Raw genomic sequence first — 21473 nt, forward strand, 5'->3', positions numbered from 1 at the left:
CTTACTGCAGATTTTTTCCAGTATTCTATTGTGATAAATTATATGAATGGAGTTTTCTAATTTAGTCATTTTTGCAATCTTAGGGTGAATGAACTTAGTTAATAAAAAAACAACAACATTATTGTCCTGACCAGTTTGGCTCAGTGCGTCGTCCTGTGGACTCAAGGGTGTCCCAGGTTCGATTCCAGTCAGGGCGTGTATCTTGGTTGCAGGCAATCCCCAGTAAGGGGTATGCAGGAGGCAGCTGATTGATGTTTCTCTCTCATTGATGTTTCTAACTCTCTCCCTTTCCTTTCCTCTCTCTGTAAAAAATCAATAATATATATATATATATATATATATATATATATATATGTATTTATATATCTATCTATCTATCTATCTATATATATATATATATAAATAATAAACATGGTTGGATTTGGTTTGCTAATATTTAGTTTAGGATTGTTAGTATCTATTTTGGTGAGATAATTCTTTTATGATGTCTTTGTTTGGTTTTGGTATCATAGTCAAACTAAATCCAAAATATTTGCCATTTTTTCTGTTCTCTTTTTAAATTCTCTGTAATTAAGATTAGAATTGTCTTTCATGTTTGGTTGAACATATATAAATTTCCTCTGGGTCTTATGGAGGTTTTCCTTCTTTCTGATTATTCTTTATTTCTTTCCTTCTTCTTCCTTCTTTCTTCTCTATTTTTTTAAAGTGGGAGATTGTTTTTTTAATGATTATAGTTCTTTTGAAATCCATTTTTAAAGTTACATATTTTAAAATTTAATTTGTATACATTTTCTTTTTTAAAATATATTTTATTGATTTTTCACAGAGGGGAAGAGAGAGGGATAGAGAGTTAGAAACATCAATGAGAGAGAAACATCTATCACTGCCTCTTGCACATCCCCTACTGGGGATGTGCCTGCAACCAAGGTACATGCTCTTGACCAAAATCAAACCTGGGACCTTTCAGTCGGCAGGCCGACACTCTCTCCACTGAGCCAAACAGGTTTCGGCAATTTGTATACATTTTCAAGTTTATTGGCATAATTTATTCTAGCACTCCCTTTTTGTCTTCAGAACTTATATTTTAAAAAATTCTTAGTGTTTATCTGTGACTTCTTTCTTTTTAGATCAGAGTTGACAAAGATTTGTTTATTTATTAGTCATTGTAAATAATCAGTTTTTATCTTGTTGATTTTCTTTATTAGATTTTTATCCTTATTAACTCCTTTTGTGTCATGTCCTTTCAAGCTGCCTTTGGGTTATTCTGTTGTTTGCTGACTTGACTTAGATAATTCAGATTAATCTGTTATTTTCTAATGTAATCATATTAGAGCTATAATTTTCCTTCTTGAGTATAATAGTTATATTTTATAATTTTTAACACATGATATTAGTGATCATTTATTATAAATGTTCTTTAATTTCTGTGATCTGTAAGATATTTAGAAGTATTTGTAGCCTCTATCAGTGGGTAGAACATTGGCCTGCAGACTGAAGGGTCCTGGGTTCGATCGTGGTTGCAGGCTCCTTCCTGGCCTAGACCCTGATCTGGGTATGCGCAGGAGGCAACCAATCAATGTGTTTCTCTCAGAGTGATATTTCTCTCCATCTTTTTCACTTTCTCTAAAAATCAATGGAAAAATATTCTCAGGTGAGGCTTAAAAAAAAGTATTTGTAAATACAAGGATGAATGCAAGGATACAGTTTGAGTTTTTACTGAATAAGCTTTTTTATATATAACTTACTGAAATTATTACATATCTGAGTAGACAATTTTAATAATTTGACTATAAATTTAAAAATTTTGTTGTCAGTTTATCAAGTTGATGTCATTTTTGCCTACAATGGAAAAGAATGAAAATGTCACTCAAATAAAAACTCTCTTGTTTTTTGAGGCTTATATTTTCAAATATATAGGATAAAAATTTTTAAGTATTAATTTCTGAGTTAAGTCAAGCATGATTAGAGAACATGCTATGTATGACTATTCTCTGGCATTATGGGAGACTTATTTTTAGTCTCCACATGACTGGTGTGAATATGTGTGTATGTATGTGTGAATGTTCTATATGTGCTAGGAAATAAAAAGCATTAATTGTGTGGCTTAGATATTTTATATGCTTTTATAAAGTTTAGTGGCCTTCAACTTTTTGTCCATGTACATCCTAAAATATCTTTGAAAATAAATTATATACTCCTGCATTTTAAGTTTACAATTAAAATTTTTTCTAAATTTTATTAATTTAAATTTTTTACAATTTGAATTTTTTCCTAAATTTAAATAGGGCAGAGAATTTAATTACTAATATTGTATAAAATTTGATATTTAAAAATAAGGCTGTTTCACTGTTTTCTTAAAAGTATCCAGTGACTTCTAAATATGAATTACTTGATATATCCTTATTATAAATTTAAATACACCAATTTAAATCTGTTTATCTGTAGAGACATCTAAAAAAATTGAATAATTAAAAAATTTTGTTTGTAAAAGTCCCAGCAGTCATGTTTTAAACCAGAGGGCAAAATGATATTAAATTAAGAATTCAGTTAGAGTTCGTGTTGAACTATAATAAAAGATTTCAACTGCTACTGCATTTTAAAAAATATATATTTTATTGATTTTTTTTACAGAGAGGAAGAGAGAGGGATAGAAAGTTAGAAACATCGATGAGGGAGAATCATCCATCAGCTGCCTCTTGCACACCCCCTACTGGTGATGTGCCTGCAACCAAGGTACATGCCCTTGACTGGAATCAAACCCGGGACCTTTCAGTCCACAGGCCGACGCTCTATCCACTGAGCCAAACCGGTTTCGGCTGCTACTGCATTTTATGCTGATTTTAAATTGTTAACTTTAGACCCACTATAAATTATAGATGTTATATAAATGTACTTTTAACTATCTGTACTTATTTATTTTTCTGCTTCTTTCTTAGGAATCACGCCAGTGTATCATAGTATGTTTGCTTTAATGAGTGAAACGGAAAGGATCTGGTATCCACCCAACCATGTCTTCCATATAGATGAGTCAACTAGGCACAATGTACTCTACAGAATAAGGTATGCTCTTTAGTAAAGTGATTCACTTTAGTGGCAAAAGAACAAAGTGGATGAAATTATTGAATATTTTTAAAATTGTAAGGTATCTAATATCAGAGACTACAGCTAATTAGCGTTTAATCTTCTTGTAAGACTATTTCTCCATTAGAAGTCAGGGCAAAGCAGTCTCTTTAAAATTAGGAAAAAGATAGCTGCAGTTACTGCTTTTGTTTAGGATTTTAATGGTGTTCTTAACCAATAAGACAGAAAATAAAAGTTTAATAATTGAGAACAAAGAAGGAAAAAAGTCATTATTTGGAGGTGATATTATAAGCATTTTTCTACATTTCTCTGTTCCCTATTATTATTTCTACAGTCTATGCATGAAGAAAGGCAGTATATTGATTTTTTTACTTAAGTTTCTTGTATTTTCTACCTATTATTTTTATTATATAGTTTTATCTAGGTTTTTTTTTTTTTTTTCCTCTCAACTTATATTTAACATTATTAGCTGTGTTTTCTCATTATGGGATAATACCTTTCATTATGCAAGAAGTGGTTATATGTATGCAGTATGTTTATATTTGATTTATTTGGAGGCTGACAGAATGTTTCAACTGTCTTGTAGATTTTACTTTCCTTACTGGTATTGTAGCGGCAGCAACAGAACTTATCGACATGGAATAACTCGAGGTGCTGAAGCTCCTCTCCTTGATGACTTTGTTATGTCTTACCTTTTTGCTCAGGTATGATATATTAACTGCTTTTCACGTGTTAAATGATAAAAACCTCTTAGGAAAATCTTCATACATGGCAAAATTGTTCCATTTTGCACAGCAGGTACAGCTAGGTAACAAAGTGAAGTCTTTATTACTAATTTTTAATCCTATGATTTATGGTTATGGACAATAGAATTTACTTTGAATTCAATCCTTGAATTGGCCATTTTTAACATTCTTCTTTTTTTAGGGCTTTAAGTTATTTTAAGGATTTCATAAAGTTTAGACTTAGTTTTATAACATGACTCATGCAAACATAAGAGGCTGGAACATAGGACAATAAAATATCTTTAGAGAAGTTTGTTTTTTAATTTCTGAACAAATTCAGACTTAAATAGTGGGAAGTGAAATCTAAAGAAACTTGGTAACTACATAAAAAGTTGAGCTATAATAGTTTGTGTAATTTCTCATGGGAGGTTGACAGTCTGATACTGAGTCTGAGTGTTTTTTTCTAGTTATTTTTTTTTATTAATACTATTATGTTAATTTTTTTATAGTATATTTGAATAATGCTTTTTTCTCTCTATTACCTTGATTTAAACAGTAATTAAAATGTTTTATCATTAAATAACTTTTGTTTTTATGTGCTAAAGACTGAGGAGTAGAAACTAAAGAAAGAAAAGATATTTGTACTTTTGGGTAAAGAAATGTTCTTGTTATTCCCCATTAAAGAGTAGGTTCCCATACCCCTCTCCTCTGGCCCCTAACAGCCACCTGTGTACTTAATGTCTTTATGAATTTGCCTATTTGAGGTACCTCATATAATTACAGTTATATAGTACTAGATGTCCAGTGCACGAAGATTCATGCAAGAATGGGCCTTCCTTCCCCTGGCTGCCGGCGCCGCCCGCACTCCAGGCCCGGAGCCACCTTTCTGCCTTTGCTCTGGCCCCAGAGCCACCTTTCTGCCTTCCCACACTACCCAGAGGCCCAGAGCGGCTGGGGCAGTGTGAAACGCCTGCATTGCCACCATGGCTATGATGCAAGCCTCCTGCCCTGCCCTCAGCCGCTTAGCTTCTGATTATGCAAATTAACCCTCCATCTTTGTTGGGTTGATTTGCATACTTACTCCTGATTGGCTGGTGGGCATCATGAAGGTATGATCAATGCATCTTTCTCTTTTATTAATGTAGATTATCTCCTTTGTGACTGGCTTATTTCTCTTAGCATAATATCTTCAAGGTTCATTCATGTTGTAGCGTGTGTCAGAATTTCCTTCCTTTTTAACCAGTTAACTGCCACACATCCAAAACAGAAACCGTCCCCACATGCTACGATATTTTGAATTTAATTGCATCTATAGATGCTTATGGTGTACAAAGGGTTAAGGCTGACTATACATGGTATCACATTTTGTTTATCCATGCATCTGTTGATTTGAGTTGCTTCCTCCTTTTGGCTATTGTGAATAGTGCTGCAGAGAACATTGACATACAAATATCTGAGACCCTGCTTTTAATTTTTTTGAATATGTAACCAGAAGTGGAATTAATTTCATTTTCAATTTCTTCACATCCTTGCTATTCCCCATTAAAGCACTTACCTTTTATTTTTTATTTTTTATAATAGTTATTCTGGTAGGTATGAAATGGTATCTCATAGTTTTGATTTGCATTTCCTTAATGATTAGTGATGTTTTTTCATAAGTTTTTTGGCCATTTGTATATTTTCTTTAGGGAAACTATTATTCAAATCCTTTGCCCATTTTAAAATCAGGTGTTTTTGTTGTTTTGTTGAGTTAAAAGTGTTCTTTATACATTCAAGACATTTACCCCTTAATAAATATATGTTGCAGATATTTTCTCTCATTGTATAAGTTTATTTTTCACTATGTTGATTGTGTCCTATGGTATGCAAAAGTTTTTAATTTTTATGTGGTCTAGTTTTTTTTTTTTGTTTGTTTTTTTTGTTATCTGCTTTTGGTATCATATTTGATTGAGAAGTCATTGCCTGTTCCAATATCATGCACTTTTCTCCTACATTTTTAAATTTATTAATATGTTATTGACTATAGTTGGAGTGCTTTCCTGGTTCTAAGCTCAATTGGGACAGGCTGGGACCCAAGGAAAACTAGCTGGCTTACACTTCCTCCAAGGGCATCAATAGCTGACCTTGACACTGAAATTTGGCTCAGGAGATTTAAAGAACAGAAATTTTATGCCATGGTAAAAAGTAGAGAGATTTTTTTTCATATAGACAGAGATAAATAACTGGTCTATTTAGACTGGAGTTGACCCATTAAAAGTATTTGGAAATGTCTCAATTTGGTAAGATTTGGATTTTAGACCTTTCTCAAGAGTTGTGAGTGTGTTAGTCATCACACTGAAGATCAGTCCTAGCCTTAACCCTTCAATCAGGACATTAGGGGAAGAGGCTAATCTAGGCTGCTGGGGCAATCATCCACAGGAAAGGCAAATCTTAATATAGTAATAAAAACCTAGGTGGTGTCATGCCCTCGTGCAATGTCATCACAAGATGGCTACCACAAAATGGCTGGCAGGAGAGGACAGTTGTGGGCAATCAGGCCAGCAGGGGAGGGCAGTTGGGGGCAATTGGGCCTGCAAGGGAGGGCAGTTGGGGGAGATTAGGCTGGCAGGGGAGCAGTTAGGCATAAATCAGACTGGCAGGGGAGCAGTTATGGGGTGATCAGGCTGACAGGTAGAAGTGGTTAGGAGCAATCAGGCGGGCAGGCAGAAGCAGTTAGGGGCAATCAGGCAGGCAGGCGAGCAATTAGGAGCCAGCAGCCCTGGATTGTGAGAGGGATGTCCTAGATTGGAGAGGGTGCAGGCTGGGCTGAGGGGTAATCCCACCACCCCACACGAGTTTTGTGCACCAGGCCTCTAGTAGTTGTATAAACTGATCCATGTCATAGGGAATGAAGGCCCAAGGAGGATCAGAGAACCCAACATATCTGTTGGAGATTATGAAGCTGAGAATCCCATGATGCATTCCACACAGTGGCACTATCCCCTCCGGGTTGCACAATACCAGAAGCCTTAGGTGGATGATGGTCATAGGCATTTGCAATGCTGGGATTCATGGGACGAGTGTTTGTAGAAGTTACTGATAAAGGATCTCCTCCTCTTCAATGAAATGATTTGATTCGGTGCTACAGTGCCAGACTTGGCTGAGTTTGTGGCATCTGCTTTCTCATTTTGATGCGCTGGTTCTTAAATGAGTGAACCAGCGATCTTTTCTGTCAAAGAAAGGAGCTCACTGCCATCTTAGGTTCCCCCATTTTGATATGATCTATAGACTCTCAGGGGGCTGCCAGTTTGGGCTTCATCTTATCTCTTCCCTTCCTCTGAATTAGCCAATCACGCAATAATGGGAACCCGAGCTCTGAGCCCTGACCAATCAAGTCAGAGTGAGGGGCAGGGCAGACCTGTGTCAGGAAATAAAACCCCAACAGACTTCTCATTGGGTGTGCTTCACCCATGATTTTCAGCTGGTAACAGCACCCTTTTGTGCAGGAGTAAATTTGCTTTGCTGACCCAGTTTTAAGTGTTTTTCTCATTCCTGCGACATCGACATTGTTGAGAGCATTTCTAACAAACCAAGTCTTTATTACTAACTCATCAAGTTGAGTAGCTGTTGAAGTTCCACCATGGTAGCTCAATGTGGGTACATGGTCTTTTAAAATGTATTGAAACCTATTCCAGACTAAAATTTGTGTGGTACTGGTGGGAAGATCTTGGCTTTCCTGATCTATTTTATATGGAAGATTTATGTAGGAAGCCCTTATTCTTTATACAAACACACACAAAAAAGCCAGCATGCTTCCTAATTGCCCAAATGTGAAGACAGGAGGTCAAACACCCCATATTTCATTTAGCTTTTCAGCATCTGCCATGTACTCTAATTAAGGAACCACATGAGGATGTGAGTCAACTTGCCATAATCTTTTAAAAGTAGAATGTTCAGCTGTGTGTGTTGAGAAAGATCAACTCCAGTCTAAATGATCAGAATTTCATCTGTCTTTCTCTAAATTTCCTTATAAGAGTTTCATGTTTTTTTATTTTGGCTCTTACATGTAGGTCTTTTGTCCATTTGGGTAAATTTTTATATATGGTGTAAGATAAGAGCCCAACTTAATTTTTGCATGTGGATATCCAGTCTTTTTTTTTTTTTTTTTTTTTTTTTTTTTTTTTAGGATCATTTGTTGAAAAAACTGTCCTTTCTTCACTTAATGGCCTTGGCATTCATTAAAAATTACTTGACTACTAACCAACTTTTATCCTTTGTTTCAGGAAGCTGAATAAAAATTTGTTAGTTGTTTCCCTTAGCCATTAAGAGAGAGAGAGGCTTTTGAGAATAATATTCTATGAGATAATGACTTTCTGCTGCTTTTATGATTTTATTATTTCATCTATACTATAAACCTGATTTCTTTTGGTGGCATGCTAGTTAAATCCCATTAATAAGGCAACCATTCAGTTACTTTTCTCTCATTAATACTAGGATATCTCCGATTTAAAAAAAAAATATTTTTTATTGTTTGACAGTATTACAGGTGCACTTCCTTTCCCCTTCCTTTCCCCCCTTCCACTCAGTCCCTGCCTCAGTCCAAGCCTTCAACACACTGTTGTTTATGTCCGTGGTTATAGTTTGATCTAGAAACGTTATGACTGAATGCAGATAAAAAATTTTTTGTTCAGCTACCCATATAAAATTACTTTTCTACAGTTTAATGAAATGAAAATTTATTGATACATTCTGTGATATTGAAGACAAGCTAGTTTAAAATAAATTGATTTAGCATTTGGGACTCTATTTGTAGCTTTTTTCTAGTGAGTATTTGGTTGATTACATTCTTAGCACTAATGTTACTGATTTTTCATATATTTGTTTTCTTTTGGGCATGAGTTAAACAGAATATCTTCATGAACAAAATTTATTATCCACTGGTCCTATATTGTATATGGAAGAAAAAGCAAGCTATTTAAAAAAAAAAAAATTCACCTAGCTATCAGTTTGATAGCTCCTTTAAAAAAAAAAAAAATCCTCACCTGAGGATATGGGAAGAAAAAGAGAGAGAGAGAGAGAGAGAGAGAGAGAGAGAGAGAGAGAGAGAGAAACATTAATTTGTTCCACTTATTTATGCATTCATTGGTTGCTTTTTGTATGTGCCCTAATGGGATCAAACCTGAAACATTGGCTCATTGGAACGATGATCTAACTAACTGAGCTATCCAGCCAGGGCCCTTAGTATAATGCTTTGAACATATTTGGAACTCAGTACATATTTAATTAATATGTATTTTGGTTTAAGTAATTTTGCTGTAGAAGATATAATTTTAAGATAAGAGCAGTGAAATAGATTGATGTATATACTGTCTAGTTGGGAACAAATTTAAATCAGTTTCCATATTCAAAATAACTTTTATTAAAATTTTAAGGCAAAATGGTTGAAAATCAAGAGTTGGTATTCTTTTAAATATATGTGTTCTGGAAATTACATTCTCGTTTAAAATATGATAATAAATTAAAATGTAATATTGAAGCTTTTGAAATATTTCTTTGTCAATATATTTTTCTTTAGTGGCGGCATGATTTTTTGCATGGATGGATAAAAGTACCTGTGACTCATGAAACACAGGAAGAGTGTCTTGGGATGGCAGTATTAGATATGATGAGAATAGCCAAAGAAAATGATCAAACCCCACTGGACGTCTATAGCTCTATCAGGTAATTTCCTGATATTTAAATCCATATACATAAATGGAACTGTTGGAATTTTTATATGATTTATTTGTATTTAGTGAACTTCCCTATACTTTTTAATTTTATGATTAAAAGTTGTATGGGTAAATTTTCCTTCTTATGCACAACACACACTTGCTTCCAATTTGATTGAATAATAGAGGCCCAGTGCACGAAATTCGTGCATGGGGGGCGGTGTCCCTCAGCCCAGCCTGTACCCTCTCCAATCTGGGACATCCCTCTCACAATCCAGGACTGTTGGCTCCCAACCACTCACCTGTCTACCTGTCTGATTGCCCCTAACCACTTATGGCTACCAGCCTGATCATCCCTAACCACTCCCTGCCTGCCTCATCAACGCCTAACTGCTCCCCTGCTGGCCCAATCGCCCCTAACTGTCCTCTCCTGCCCTCCCTTGATAGCCTGGTTGCCTCTACCTGCTCTCCCCTGCAGGCCTGATTGCCCCCAACTGCCCTTCCTTCTAGGCCTGGTCCCTCCAAACTGCCCTCCCTGCTTGCCTGATCACCCACAACTGCCCTCCCTTGCTGGCCATCTTGCTGTGGCTGTCTTGTGTCCACATGGGGGAACCCTTCTTTGACCACATGAAGGCGGCCATCTTATGTGTTGGAGTGATGGTCAATTTGCATATTACTCTTTTATTAAATAGGATGGACATAAACACTGTATAAGTGTAAGGTATACAGCATAGTGACTTACATATATTGTGACATGATTACTACTATGAATTCAGTTATAACATCAATCATTTCATATAGATAGAAAAAAGAGAAAAAAATATTTTTTCTTTGTGATGAGAATGCTTAGAGAATGTACTGTCTTAACAACGTTCATGTATACCATACAGCAGCATAAATTGTAGTCATCATATTCTACATTGCATCTGAGTAGTACTTATTTATCAAAGAAATTATTGAAAGAGTTGGTATACTATAGAAAATATCACAGATGTTTGATACCTATTTATTATTTGATTTATGTATTCTAAAAAGGCTAGGTAAGGTCGGAGGACTGAAAAGAGCACCCGGAGCCATAATTTCTACCAGTAGATCCTCACATTTTCTGAATAAATAATTCTGAATCAGAATATCTCTAATAGGGTCCATATTTTACTTGAATTACTATCACCTGAGGCTCCTGTTAAAATGGAAGATTCTTGGGTTCTAACCCAACAATTTGGATTCAGTAAATCTGAGATGAAGTCTACAAATATGAATTTTTTTAAGTGCTCCATGAGATTGAAAAAAATCAGTTTTATTGAAGTATAATTGACATATAAAATTTTAAGATATAGTTAATGTAAAAAAATTCAAACCTGTAAAGAATTTTTGTAGTTGTATCTGAGCCAAACTGTTGACAATTGCCAGGAAGCAGTATCTCAACAGATTGGGATAATGCTCCAGAAAATGGTGGGTTTTTCATTAATTTTTATACATTGCAATCAAAAGAGGGGATGCAGGTGGGTTACATGATAGATTAGAGAAGTGGGAGAAAGCAAAGCGGGGGCTGTAGGGGTGGGGGCAGAAACTCTGGGATTGGATAAAAAGTAAAATGATACATTCTTATCTGTCCTCGTGCCCAGGTAAAGAGGGAAGTTACAAGTTACCCAGCCATTTCAAGGATATGTTATCATAGGTACAAAAAGACAGATAGGCTCAGTTAAGGTAAAGATTGACCTGGTCAGGGAAGATATTGGCCTATGACATAACTACCCACCATAACTGCTTTTAGTTAAAGTTTAATTTCAGGCCATCCTTTGTGGTCATCTTAGGTCTCTGAGATTGCAAGACTGCCATGCAGGCCTTCTCTGAGTTTATCAGGTTAGCATGTGGCCCCTTTCATACACAATATTTAAAGTGTAGATCATCATGATTTGATATACATAGTGAAAGGATCCCCTATGAAGTTTATTAATACATACACTACCTCACATATTTATCTTTTTTGAGTTTTTTTTTCTTTCGCGGGGGAGGGGGGAGACTCTTGTCAAATTTCACTTATACATATATAGTGTTGTTAATTATAATCACTGTGTTGTACATTAGATCCTCAGATCTTATTCATCTTATAAGTGATTCAGCAAAATCTTACACAAGTAAAGCATACTCCACACTCTTCAAATTATTCTTCTGCACATTGAATTTTGACAATCATGACAAATATAATTTTTTAACATTTATTTTTATTTTTAAATAATTCTTTATTATTGAAAGTATTACCAAGTACAATTTTTGAAACACTACTCCTGCAGCCCAGCTTTTATGGCTGGAAAACTCCACTCTTTTTAAAGACATGTAAGAATATGGGTATATAGTATATAAAATTGCTTTGGTTTTTTTTTTTTTTAAAGTCTGAATATGAAATAATATGTCTTAACTATCACATATTTACCAGAGTATAAGTTTGAAGATGCCATGAATCTGATTAAAACTCCCTTTATCCCTTGACACAGTTCTCTCAATGACTGACTTAAGTCACTTCTTTGCTGAGTGTCTGCAAAACAGTTTGCAGGGTATCAATTTCCTGTTTCCCTCTTTGGTTTTAAGTGTTCCTTTCTTGCTTTCAGATGTTCATTAAGCCTTAACATAAGGGTAGGAGTTATAGGGTATAATTTTAGGAACTCACTGAGGAATCTAGAAGATTCCAAAGCCCAAAGGAAAAACAGAAACATTTCTTTTTTCCCTAAGGCCTCATTCAATTGTTCATTCATTCACTCATTAACAGTATTTATTGAATGCCTGCTATATACCAGACCATAAAGAACAGAGTCAATGGAGGTATATTTTACATATCATTGATAGAAACTGAAGGAATTGAAGGGAGCACAGTTGAAGAACAGAGAAACTTTGAATTTTATAAATATGAAGCCTTTTCTAGGCTTATGCTATGTTGGAACACTTCTGCTTTGGAGACCATGATATTGCCCAAAGTCTTGGCATAATCCTGTGGCTTCTTGAGGTCAGGAATCATGCCCTCTCCCTATATTGTTTAATCTAGTGTCCTAAACTCAAGAGAAGGTTTAGTAATTATATTTCTTAATCAGGATATAAATGCATCTGCAAGTTCTGCATAATTTTTCTTTTAAAATTATACAGATATCAAACATTCACTATAAAATTTCATGATATTTTAAAAGTTTTATTGATATATATTTTACATACCATAAAATTTACACACTTAAAATGTACAACTCAATATTTTTTATTATTGACTTGTAAGGAGTCTATATATTTAGATACAAGTCTACACATATAAGTTACCATATATATATGTTTGCAAATATTTTTCCCATTCTGTGTATTTTTTTTCACTTTCTTAAAAATAACATTTGTAGCACCAGAGTGTAACTTTGAAGTAGTATAACTTTTCAGTTTTTCCTTTTGTCTTTTGTACCATGATATTTTAATATTCAATAAGTAATTTATTCCTGTCCTAAAGTTAAAAACATGCCTGCCTTGCTTGCCTTGTTAATATAATTCACTGATAGTTCCTGAATTTTCCTTTAGTGCTTATTTTTGAGAAATAAAGACTCTGCTCAGTTTTAAAATATTCATGATTAATGGGAAAACAGATGAATTATTAGTTTGGGGCAGAATCTACACTAATAAAAGAGAAACATGCAAATTAACCATTACTCCGCTACACCCACCAGCCAATCAGGAGCGAGTATGCAAATTAACCCAACTAAGTTGGTGGCTGCCACAGAGCTCGAGCCAGCAGGAGGCTTGGATTGCCCCTGGTGATGGAGGAATCCAAGCTTCCCACCCACCCTGGCCAGCCCTGGCCGGCCCTGGCCTCCGCTCGAGGCTACAAAGTTTCAATTATAGAAGATAAATAAATCCCAGATACCTGCTTCCAGCTGGCCCTGACCTCTGCTTAAGGAGACGCTGAAAAAAAGCAAAAGCAAAAAAGCCCCTTACCCAGGCTGGCCACACCCCCATGGGGTGAAGGTCTCTGCTGGGGGGCTTGGCCAGCCTGCAAACAGCCATCACCCCTCACCCAGGCTGGCCAGGCACCCCAGTGGTAACTAATTTTTGTTTTTTTTCACAAATGTATATAAAGTAGGCATTGGAATTTGCATTCTGATTGTATTTTAAATCTTTTTTTCAGTGTTTTCTAAACTTACTGAGGCTCTCCTGTTTGCTATATAAACTTTTTAAAATTTTATGTATTTACTTATAGATATGTAGTTTCTATGAAAAGGAACAGAATGTGACTTTTAAGGTATGACAAATGAGTAGAATTTATTATTTATTTATTTGTTTATTTTTAAAAATATATTTTATTGATTTTTCACAGAGAGGAAGGGAGAGGGATAGTTAGAAACATCAATGAGAGAGAATCATCGATCAGCTGCCTCTTGCACACCCCCCACTGGGGATGTGCCCAAAACCAAGGTACATGCCCTTGACCAGAATCGAACCTGGGACCTTTCAGTCCGCAGGCTGACGCTCTATCCACTGAGCCAAACTGGTTTCAGCAAATGAGTAGAATTTAATGGGTGGAAAGAAGTGAGTGATAGAAAAGGCCTCGTAGCAGAAGGGAGCATAGGAAGACTGAAGAGATTACAAAACATGTTGACTATGTTCTGCGCAGTGAGAAAACCTGAAGTCATTTTCAAGGTCCACCATTTCTTACTTTTCAGTGGTAACTATGTCACCTTTCTCCACTTGTGTTCTTATAGCATTTATCATGGAAAAAAGTGGTAAGTTATCTTTTACTTTTGTTTTAGATTTATATTCCAAATGTTTTATTTCACTGTGTGTGTTCTTTATGCCTAGCTATAAGACATTCTTACCAAAATGTATTCGAGCAAAGATCCAAGACTATCATATTTTGACAAGAAAGCGAATAAGGTACCGATTTCGCAGATTTATTGAGCAATTCAGCCATTGCAAAGCCACTGCCAGAAACTTGAAACTTAAGTATCTTATAAACCTGGAAACTCTTCAGTCTGCCTTCTACACAGAGCAATTTGAAGTAAAAGAACCTGGAAGAGGTCCTTCAGGTGAGGAGATTTTTGCAACCATTATAATAACTGGAAACGGTGGAATTCAGTGGTCAAGAGGGAAACATAAAGAAAGTGAAACACTGACAGAACAGGTAATTCCTAATGATATGTTCTCATTCTTTGTTAATTTAAGTAGAATGGCAATAGAAGTAAAGAAGTAAAGTAATTTTAGTCATTTGACACTTGGCCTTGTACTTTTCTTCTCCCACTGATAGAAGTGTAAGTGTAGAGGTTATATCTATAGATCTTTTCTGACTGCTCTTAAATATTTTTATTTAATTATTTATGATAAAATAATTAGTAATATTCTTATAGTTTCAGAAATGGCATAAAGTTATTTTTAAGGTAGTTTTGCATCTTTATTTTTCTATTGTTTAAAATATTTTTTTCTTTTACTATTACTGATATAGGAGGCATAATCATAAAATTTAATATCCTAGAAAAGGTTAATTTTTATTTTATGATGTATGAAAATTTAGTATGTTTTAGGATTGTATTATAAGTTTTTAAATTTGTTTGTATCTGTTCTTAGATTATTATTAGAGCTTTAAAAATATTCTAGTCTTCATTCTGTGGTAAACTTTTAATTTTCTGACAATTGTTGCTATTGCTATTGATTGGATTGAAGAGTACTAGAGCACACTTAAGATTCCTGGCATCTTTTGATGCTCTCATTTTTAAGTCAAAGCAAGATACAGTGTAGTCTAGAGTGAATATTGGGGGAGAGAATCCCACTTAATATTGACCTATTGCTATCAATACTTTTTTATCTTAAAAAAATTTTAATGAATGTTATATCATTCATAAGTCTTATTTTAAAATGGCTCCATAGATTGTTTTTAATTTCAAATACTCTTAATTATAGGATTTACAGTTATATTGTGACTTTCCTGATATTATTGATGTCAGTATTAAGCAGGCAAGCCAAGAAGGCTCAAATGAAAGCAGAATTGTAACTATCCATAAGCAAGATGGTAAAAATCTGGTAAGTTTGCTTTATAACTAAATAATGGTTATGTTATAGTTTTTGGAAGTATTTATTTAATTTATTTTAATACATTTTATTGATTTTAGAGAGGAAGGAAGAGGGAAAAGGAGATAGAAACATCAATGATGAGAGAGAATCATTGATTGGTGCCTCCTTCATGCCCCTGACTGGGGATCGAGCCTGCAACTCAGGCATGTGCCCTTGGCCAGAATCAAACCTGGGATCATTCAGTCCGCAGACTGATATTCTAGCCATTGAGCTAAACCAGTCAGGGATAGAAGTATTTATTTTTAATATCCAAGGTATCTTGTAGCAATTTAATTATAGTTTTAAATATAGCTCTAAATATCAGTTTAGTCAGCTTTTTTATTACATCTAGCTTTTTGTATCACTACCGAAACTATCTTCCCATAGAGTTTCTTGTACATTAATGTGTTTTTCACTCATTTTTATGATTAGTAAAGCATTAGCTACTTTTTCTTCCCACTCTGGGTGGCACTAATTCCCTGTGGCTCTTTGTTTGTTTTGTTAATCCTCACCGGAGGATGTTTTTCCATTGATTTTTAGGGAGAGTGGAAAGAGAGGGGAAGACAGAGAGAAACACATCAGTTGGTTGCCTCCTGCATGATCCATGACCAGGGCTAGGTTTGGGGAGGAGCTTACAACCAAGGTACCTGCAACCGAGGTACATGCTCTCAACCAGAATTGAACCCGGGCAATTTGGTCCACAAACTAATGCTCTATTCACTGAGCCAAATTGGCTAGGGCCCTGTTGTAGTTCTTATTCCTGATTATCATCTTTTTTTTTTTTTTTTTTTTTTTTTTTTACCAATAGATATGTGAATAATACCACTCATACTGCCTAATTAAAGGAGAGAAAGAAATTAAAACAATACTACCAAGAATTTATATAGCAAAATGTCAGCCCTGCCCAAGCTATAAAACATGATTGATTCTAAAAGATTTAACCCTTCCCCTTTTATTAAATATTTTTAAAAATCCCACTTATTTTAATTGAAGTGAAATGTAACTAGACACTAAATGGGTCCAAGGCCAACTGTCATTACTTGAGCCAAATTAAGCAGAGACAAGATTGAATCACATATGAGCGTTTATTCCAATAATGCCAGCAGTATTGAGAAAGCAGCAGGTTATCCTGAATATCCTGCTCTCTGACATTTCATTTCAAACAAACTCTTCTGTAGGGTTAGTGGGTGGGGAAAATCTTCAGTTAGTGAGTTCGCAGAGACTGCCTACTTTCCTGTCCTTGTAAAGATTAGCCCCGAATGCTGCCTCCCTTCAGATAGGTTCTGTCCTTGACCTGGGCTCTGGGATGCCTTATCTCCCAGACCTGTTCTTGGAACATGTTCTTCAGTTTCCCAGGGTCTGTAAGAAAATCCTTCTTCTTCTTCTTCTTCTTCTTCTTCTTTTTTTTTTATGGTGAGTAGTTACTAAACAACCATGATTCTGTTTCTATTACATGCCCCTCCTCTATAAAAAAGAAATACACTCTTTTATACTCTGCTCCTAAATGTCTTATTTATCTGGCTCTGTCTTCTTTTCAACTCAGATATTTAACTTCCTGGCTTAAATGTCATATTAGTGTTATTTGTTTAACTTAAGTATCTATATGTACCTCTCTAGCCAGTACAGGTTTATATTACCAAAATTATAATTAACTTGCAACTCAGTTAGCAAGCTTTCCTGTTACCAGATTAAAATATGATTAATACTGTGCACCTACTCCCTACTAGACTTTATAAGATTTTAGTTTATACTATATACATTTTCACTCATAGAATAAGTACAATACTTTAACTTAGCAGTATATATTTGATATGTAAAAATAAATCATTATTTCTAAATAATACAAACTTTTGTATTGGATTAGATAGATTTCTAATTGAGATAACTGGCATTTTTCTAATGGGGAAAATATAATAAAATTACGGATGTAGAGTGAACTATAACTAGAAAGGCATGATAAGCCCATATTCAAGAGGGTCTTAAATATTAGACAGAATAATTTATAATTTAGATTGGACCATAAAGGACATTTGCACAATGTAGAAAAAAATTTAGAAGAATTGATCTAACAACGTGGGGCAAAAAGACTTTTTGATATGTAGCATACAGTTGACTTTTTAAATGATACCCTTTTTTCTTTTCTCTGCTTAGGAAATTGAACTTAGTACATTAAAGGAGGCTTTGTCTTTTGTGTCATTAATTGATGGATATTATAGATTAACTGCAGATGCACATCATTACCTCTGTAAAGAAGTAGCATCTCCAGTGGTTCTTGAAAATTTACAAAGCAACTGTCATGGCCCAATTTCGTAAGTAAAACAGTTTAAAAGTAAATTTTTGTTGTTGTTGTTAATCTTCACCTGTGGATATTTTTCCATTGATTTTGACAGAGTAAGAGAGAGAGTTGCCTAGGTGTGGTACTAGATAGTGATAGATGTTCTTGCTTTCATGTAGATTACACTTTGACATTTCTTTCAAGACATGCAGCTTCAGTAAAACATATAGCAGATTTTAAAAATCAGTAGTCTTTGTTACTTGGAATGGGTCTTCTATTAGACTTTGATTATATTAAATATTATAATACACATTTATTAATAATTTCTATATTAGAAATTGCTCTGGTAGAAGAGGCATAACTGTTTATGATATATTGTTTGCATAAATGAAGTTTTATGAGAGTATTGTTTTTAAAATACTAAGTTTGCAATCAGAAGGCAGAAAATTCAAATGAATGAATTGTTCTTTGGGATTTTGTGTGTCCTCTAATGCCATTGATTTGTTTTTAAAGCAATATAATTGTCCCTTGAATTGGTTTGAACTTAATATTTTTTACAAACAAGATTATTGATAAACATAAAGTAGACTTCTAAAAATTTTGAGTTTTAGATTTTACTTTTGATCTTTTAGATGACATCTTGCTATGTTATTATTCACATTACTTCTTTACCTTTAGAATGGATTTTGCCATAAGTAAACTGAAGAAAGCAGGTAATCAGACTGGACTTTATGTACTTCGATGCAGTCCTAAGGAGTTTAATAAATATTTTTTGACTTTTGCTGTTGAGGTTAGTATATCATATTCATTAATAGTAACATTTTTATTTAATCTATATAATTTTCCTTTCATGTTTAGGTTCCATATGTATTTCCTTTTTAATAATCTGAATTATAGCTCTGGATATAGCTAGCATAATATTTAGTTTACCTCAGGGATCCTGCATGTATAATAAATTAGAATTCCTAGGATTTAGCCGAAACCAGTTTGGCTCAGTGGATAGAGCGTTGGCCTGCGGTGTGAAAGGTCCCAGGTTCAATTCCGATCAAGGGCATGTACCTTGGTTGCGCAAGAGGCAGCTGATCGATGATTCTCTCTCATCGATGTTTCTAATTCTCTATCCCTCTCTCTTCCTCTCTGTAAGAAATCAATAAAAATATTTTTTAAAAAAAAAGAATTCCTAGGATTTATATAAAAATATAAAATGATTTATAATGTCCTTCTGTCTTTCAATATAGAATTTATTTTACTTCATTTTTTGGTGTGTGAGTGTCATATTGTATTAGTTCTCTTAAAGACTCTTTTTTCAGAAAAAACACAAATCTTTACCAGTTCATATAGAACACAATAAATCAGAAGTAAACATTCCTTTTACTAGTAGTGGTTACAAGATTTGAGTGAAATAAGGTAATAACAAAGAGAAAGCATTAATGAATTTTTAACTAGTGGTGGGGTTTTTTCTTTTTTTAAAAAAATCCTTACTTGAGGATTTTTTTTTTTTTTTTTTTTAAATTTATTTATGAGAGAGAGAAACATCAATTTGAGAGAGAAACATTGATTGGTTGCCTCTCTCACGTTTCCCACAGTGGATTGAACCTGTAACCTAGGTATGTGCTCTGACCGGGAATCAAACCTGCAACAACCTTTTGATGTAAAATGCTCCATTCAGTCATCTGAGCCACCCAGCCAGGGCTAACCTCTTTCAAGAATAACAATCTACAAAGTATGTTTTAAGCATAAAACTAAAATGAAACCTCATTTTTTAAAAACATTTTAAAATTAATTAATTATTAATTGATTTTAAAAAGAGAGAAATATCAATTTGTTGTTCCGCTTATATATACATCATTGGTCGATTCTTGTATGTGCCCTGAACAGGGATTGAACTTGCAACCTTGGCATATCAGGATGATGCTCTGTCTAACCAATGAAACCTCACTCTTAATGCAGATTATTTGGATGTCATCTAAGATTGTTTACAATCCAAAATTATCTAAAAAGAGTATCACTTATAAGGCAGTTTCATGGTATAAATCTTGAAAAACTTTATATTAGCTTCTAAAATTTACCTTGTTTTTTAAAAATGTAGAAAGTAAGTCAGTTATTTTAAGTTTTATAAAATTCAGTTATCTTATATTTAGTATATGCAGATGGATTTATTGTCCATAAAAAACAGAAGGTAGGTTACTCTATAACTTTAGCATTGTAAAATGCTCTATCCTAATTTCAATATTTTCTCACTGTAATTATAATAGCTCTTTATATTCAATTACCAAGTCAAAATGAATATATTGTTATGTATTAGGAAGTATATGTTACATAGCCCTGTTTGAAGAAGTTTGTCTTTTGGGAAAAAGAATACAAAAATTTTATTAAATTGAGCATTGTAATTATTCAGTACTAGAGACCTAATGCATGAAATTCATGCAAGCGGCTCAGCCCTCGTAGCCCCTCGCAGCTTCGTCTGCCCCTCACAGGCCCTCATAGCCTCTGCCGGCCCTCACAGCCCCGGCTTCTTCTGGAAGATCATCTGTACAGTTGTCTAGACGGTCGTCCAGAAGGATGTCCGTACAGTCGTTCTGTTCGGTCTAATAAGCATATTAGCTCTTTATTATATAGGATAGGCATAGATAATAACAGAAAATACAGTGAAGAAATATCTTTTGGAGTAGGAAGAATTTGAGATTGACCTTGAAGTATTTAGTTGAGTTCATACAAATGGTCCTAAATAGGTTGATATGCTTTTAAGAAGCCGTTCAAAAAATAGATGAATGAACAAGCTTGTAATGAACAAGCACATAAGACAGACATTGAAAAACTGAAAAATATTAACATTCCCATATTGGAGACAATTATACAAATACAGAATGTGGTAAGAGTTATATGGAGGACCTCACAGGAAGTGGTATTTAGGAACTAAGTTTTAGGAGTGAATAAAAGTCCATTGCTCAGAAAGAAAACTTGTACATTTCATAGGTAGAGAGAGAGCATGTACAGTTATGAAATAGCATGGCACTTGCTTGGAATTTTTTGAGTCACAATATACATAGAACATAGGCTGTATTTTGTTAATTGGCAGAAGTTGAGATTGGAGATGGAGGCAGAATCCTGCTCAAGGAACACCATACACACTAAATTGGTTATAGACTTTATCTTATAAGTGATGGAAAACTGTTAAGGATGATATTATTATTGTTAATTATCATTGTTTTTTAAAAAATAAACTTTATTTTACTTTAGCCTATACCAGTGGTCAGCAAAATCATTAGTCAACAGAGCCAAATATCAACAGTACAACGAATGAAATTTCTTTTGAGAGCCGAAAATCAACTTCTGCGCATGGGCCTTGGAGTTTCAATCACACTGTACGTGCGTGCCCGCACGTGGTATTTTGTGGAAGAGCCACACTCAAGGGGCTAAAGAGCCACATGTGGCTTGCGAACTGCGGTTTGCCAACCACTGGGCCCTATACAATATAGTTCTTTTTGAAGAATCAAGCACCTTTATTACCCTACACTGGTACCATTTTAGGATTCATGATTCAGATGTCTAAATATTTTGTAGGTTATTTTTGTGAAATCCATTTTGTAACAGTAATCACTATGATGTCTATTGTGATTTTCCCTCCTTCTC

The 21473-nt window shown here is 34.4% G+C and overlaps 1 protein-coding gene across 4 annotated transcripts in view; it reads left to right on the forward strand.

Annotated features, from left to right (window-relative positions):
- Positions 1–21473, forward strand: part of JAK2 (Janus kinase 2) — a 110999-nt gene that overhangs the window by 59214 nt on the left and 30312 nt on the right. For all 4 annotated transcript variants that reach the window (XM_084899483.1, XM_084899480.1, XM_084899481.1 and 1 more), the window contains exons 4-10: positions 2937–3060; positions 3668–3785; positions 9361–9506; positions 14321–14642; positions 15416–15535; positions 17717–17874; positions 18519–18630. In XM_084899483.1, the coding sequence (XP_084755609.1) occupies positions 2937–3060; positions 3668–3785; positions 9361–9506; positions 14321–14642; positions 15416–15535; positions 17717–17874; positions 18519–18630 (1100 nt within the window). The remainder of the gene's footprint in view (positions 1–2936; positions 3061–3667; positions 3786–9360; positions 9507–14320; positions 14643–15415; positions 15536–17716; positions 17875–18518; positions 18631–21473) is intronic.

This window comes from Pipistrellus hanaki (assembly GCF_964339955.1).
Source record: "Pipistrellus hanaki genome assembly, chromosome: 11".
Lineage (NCBI taxonomy): Eukaryota > Metazoa > Chordata > Mammalia > Chiroptera > Vespertilionidae > Pipistrellus > Pipistrellus hanaki.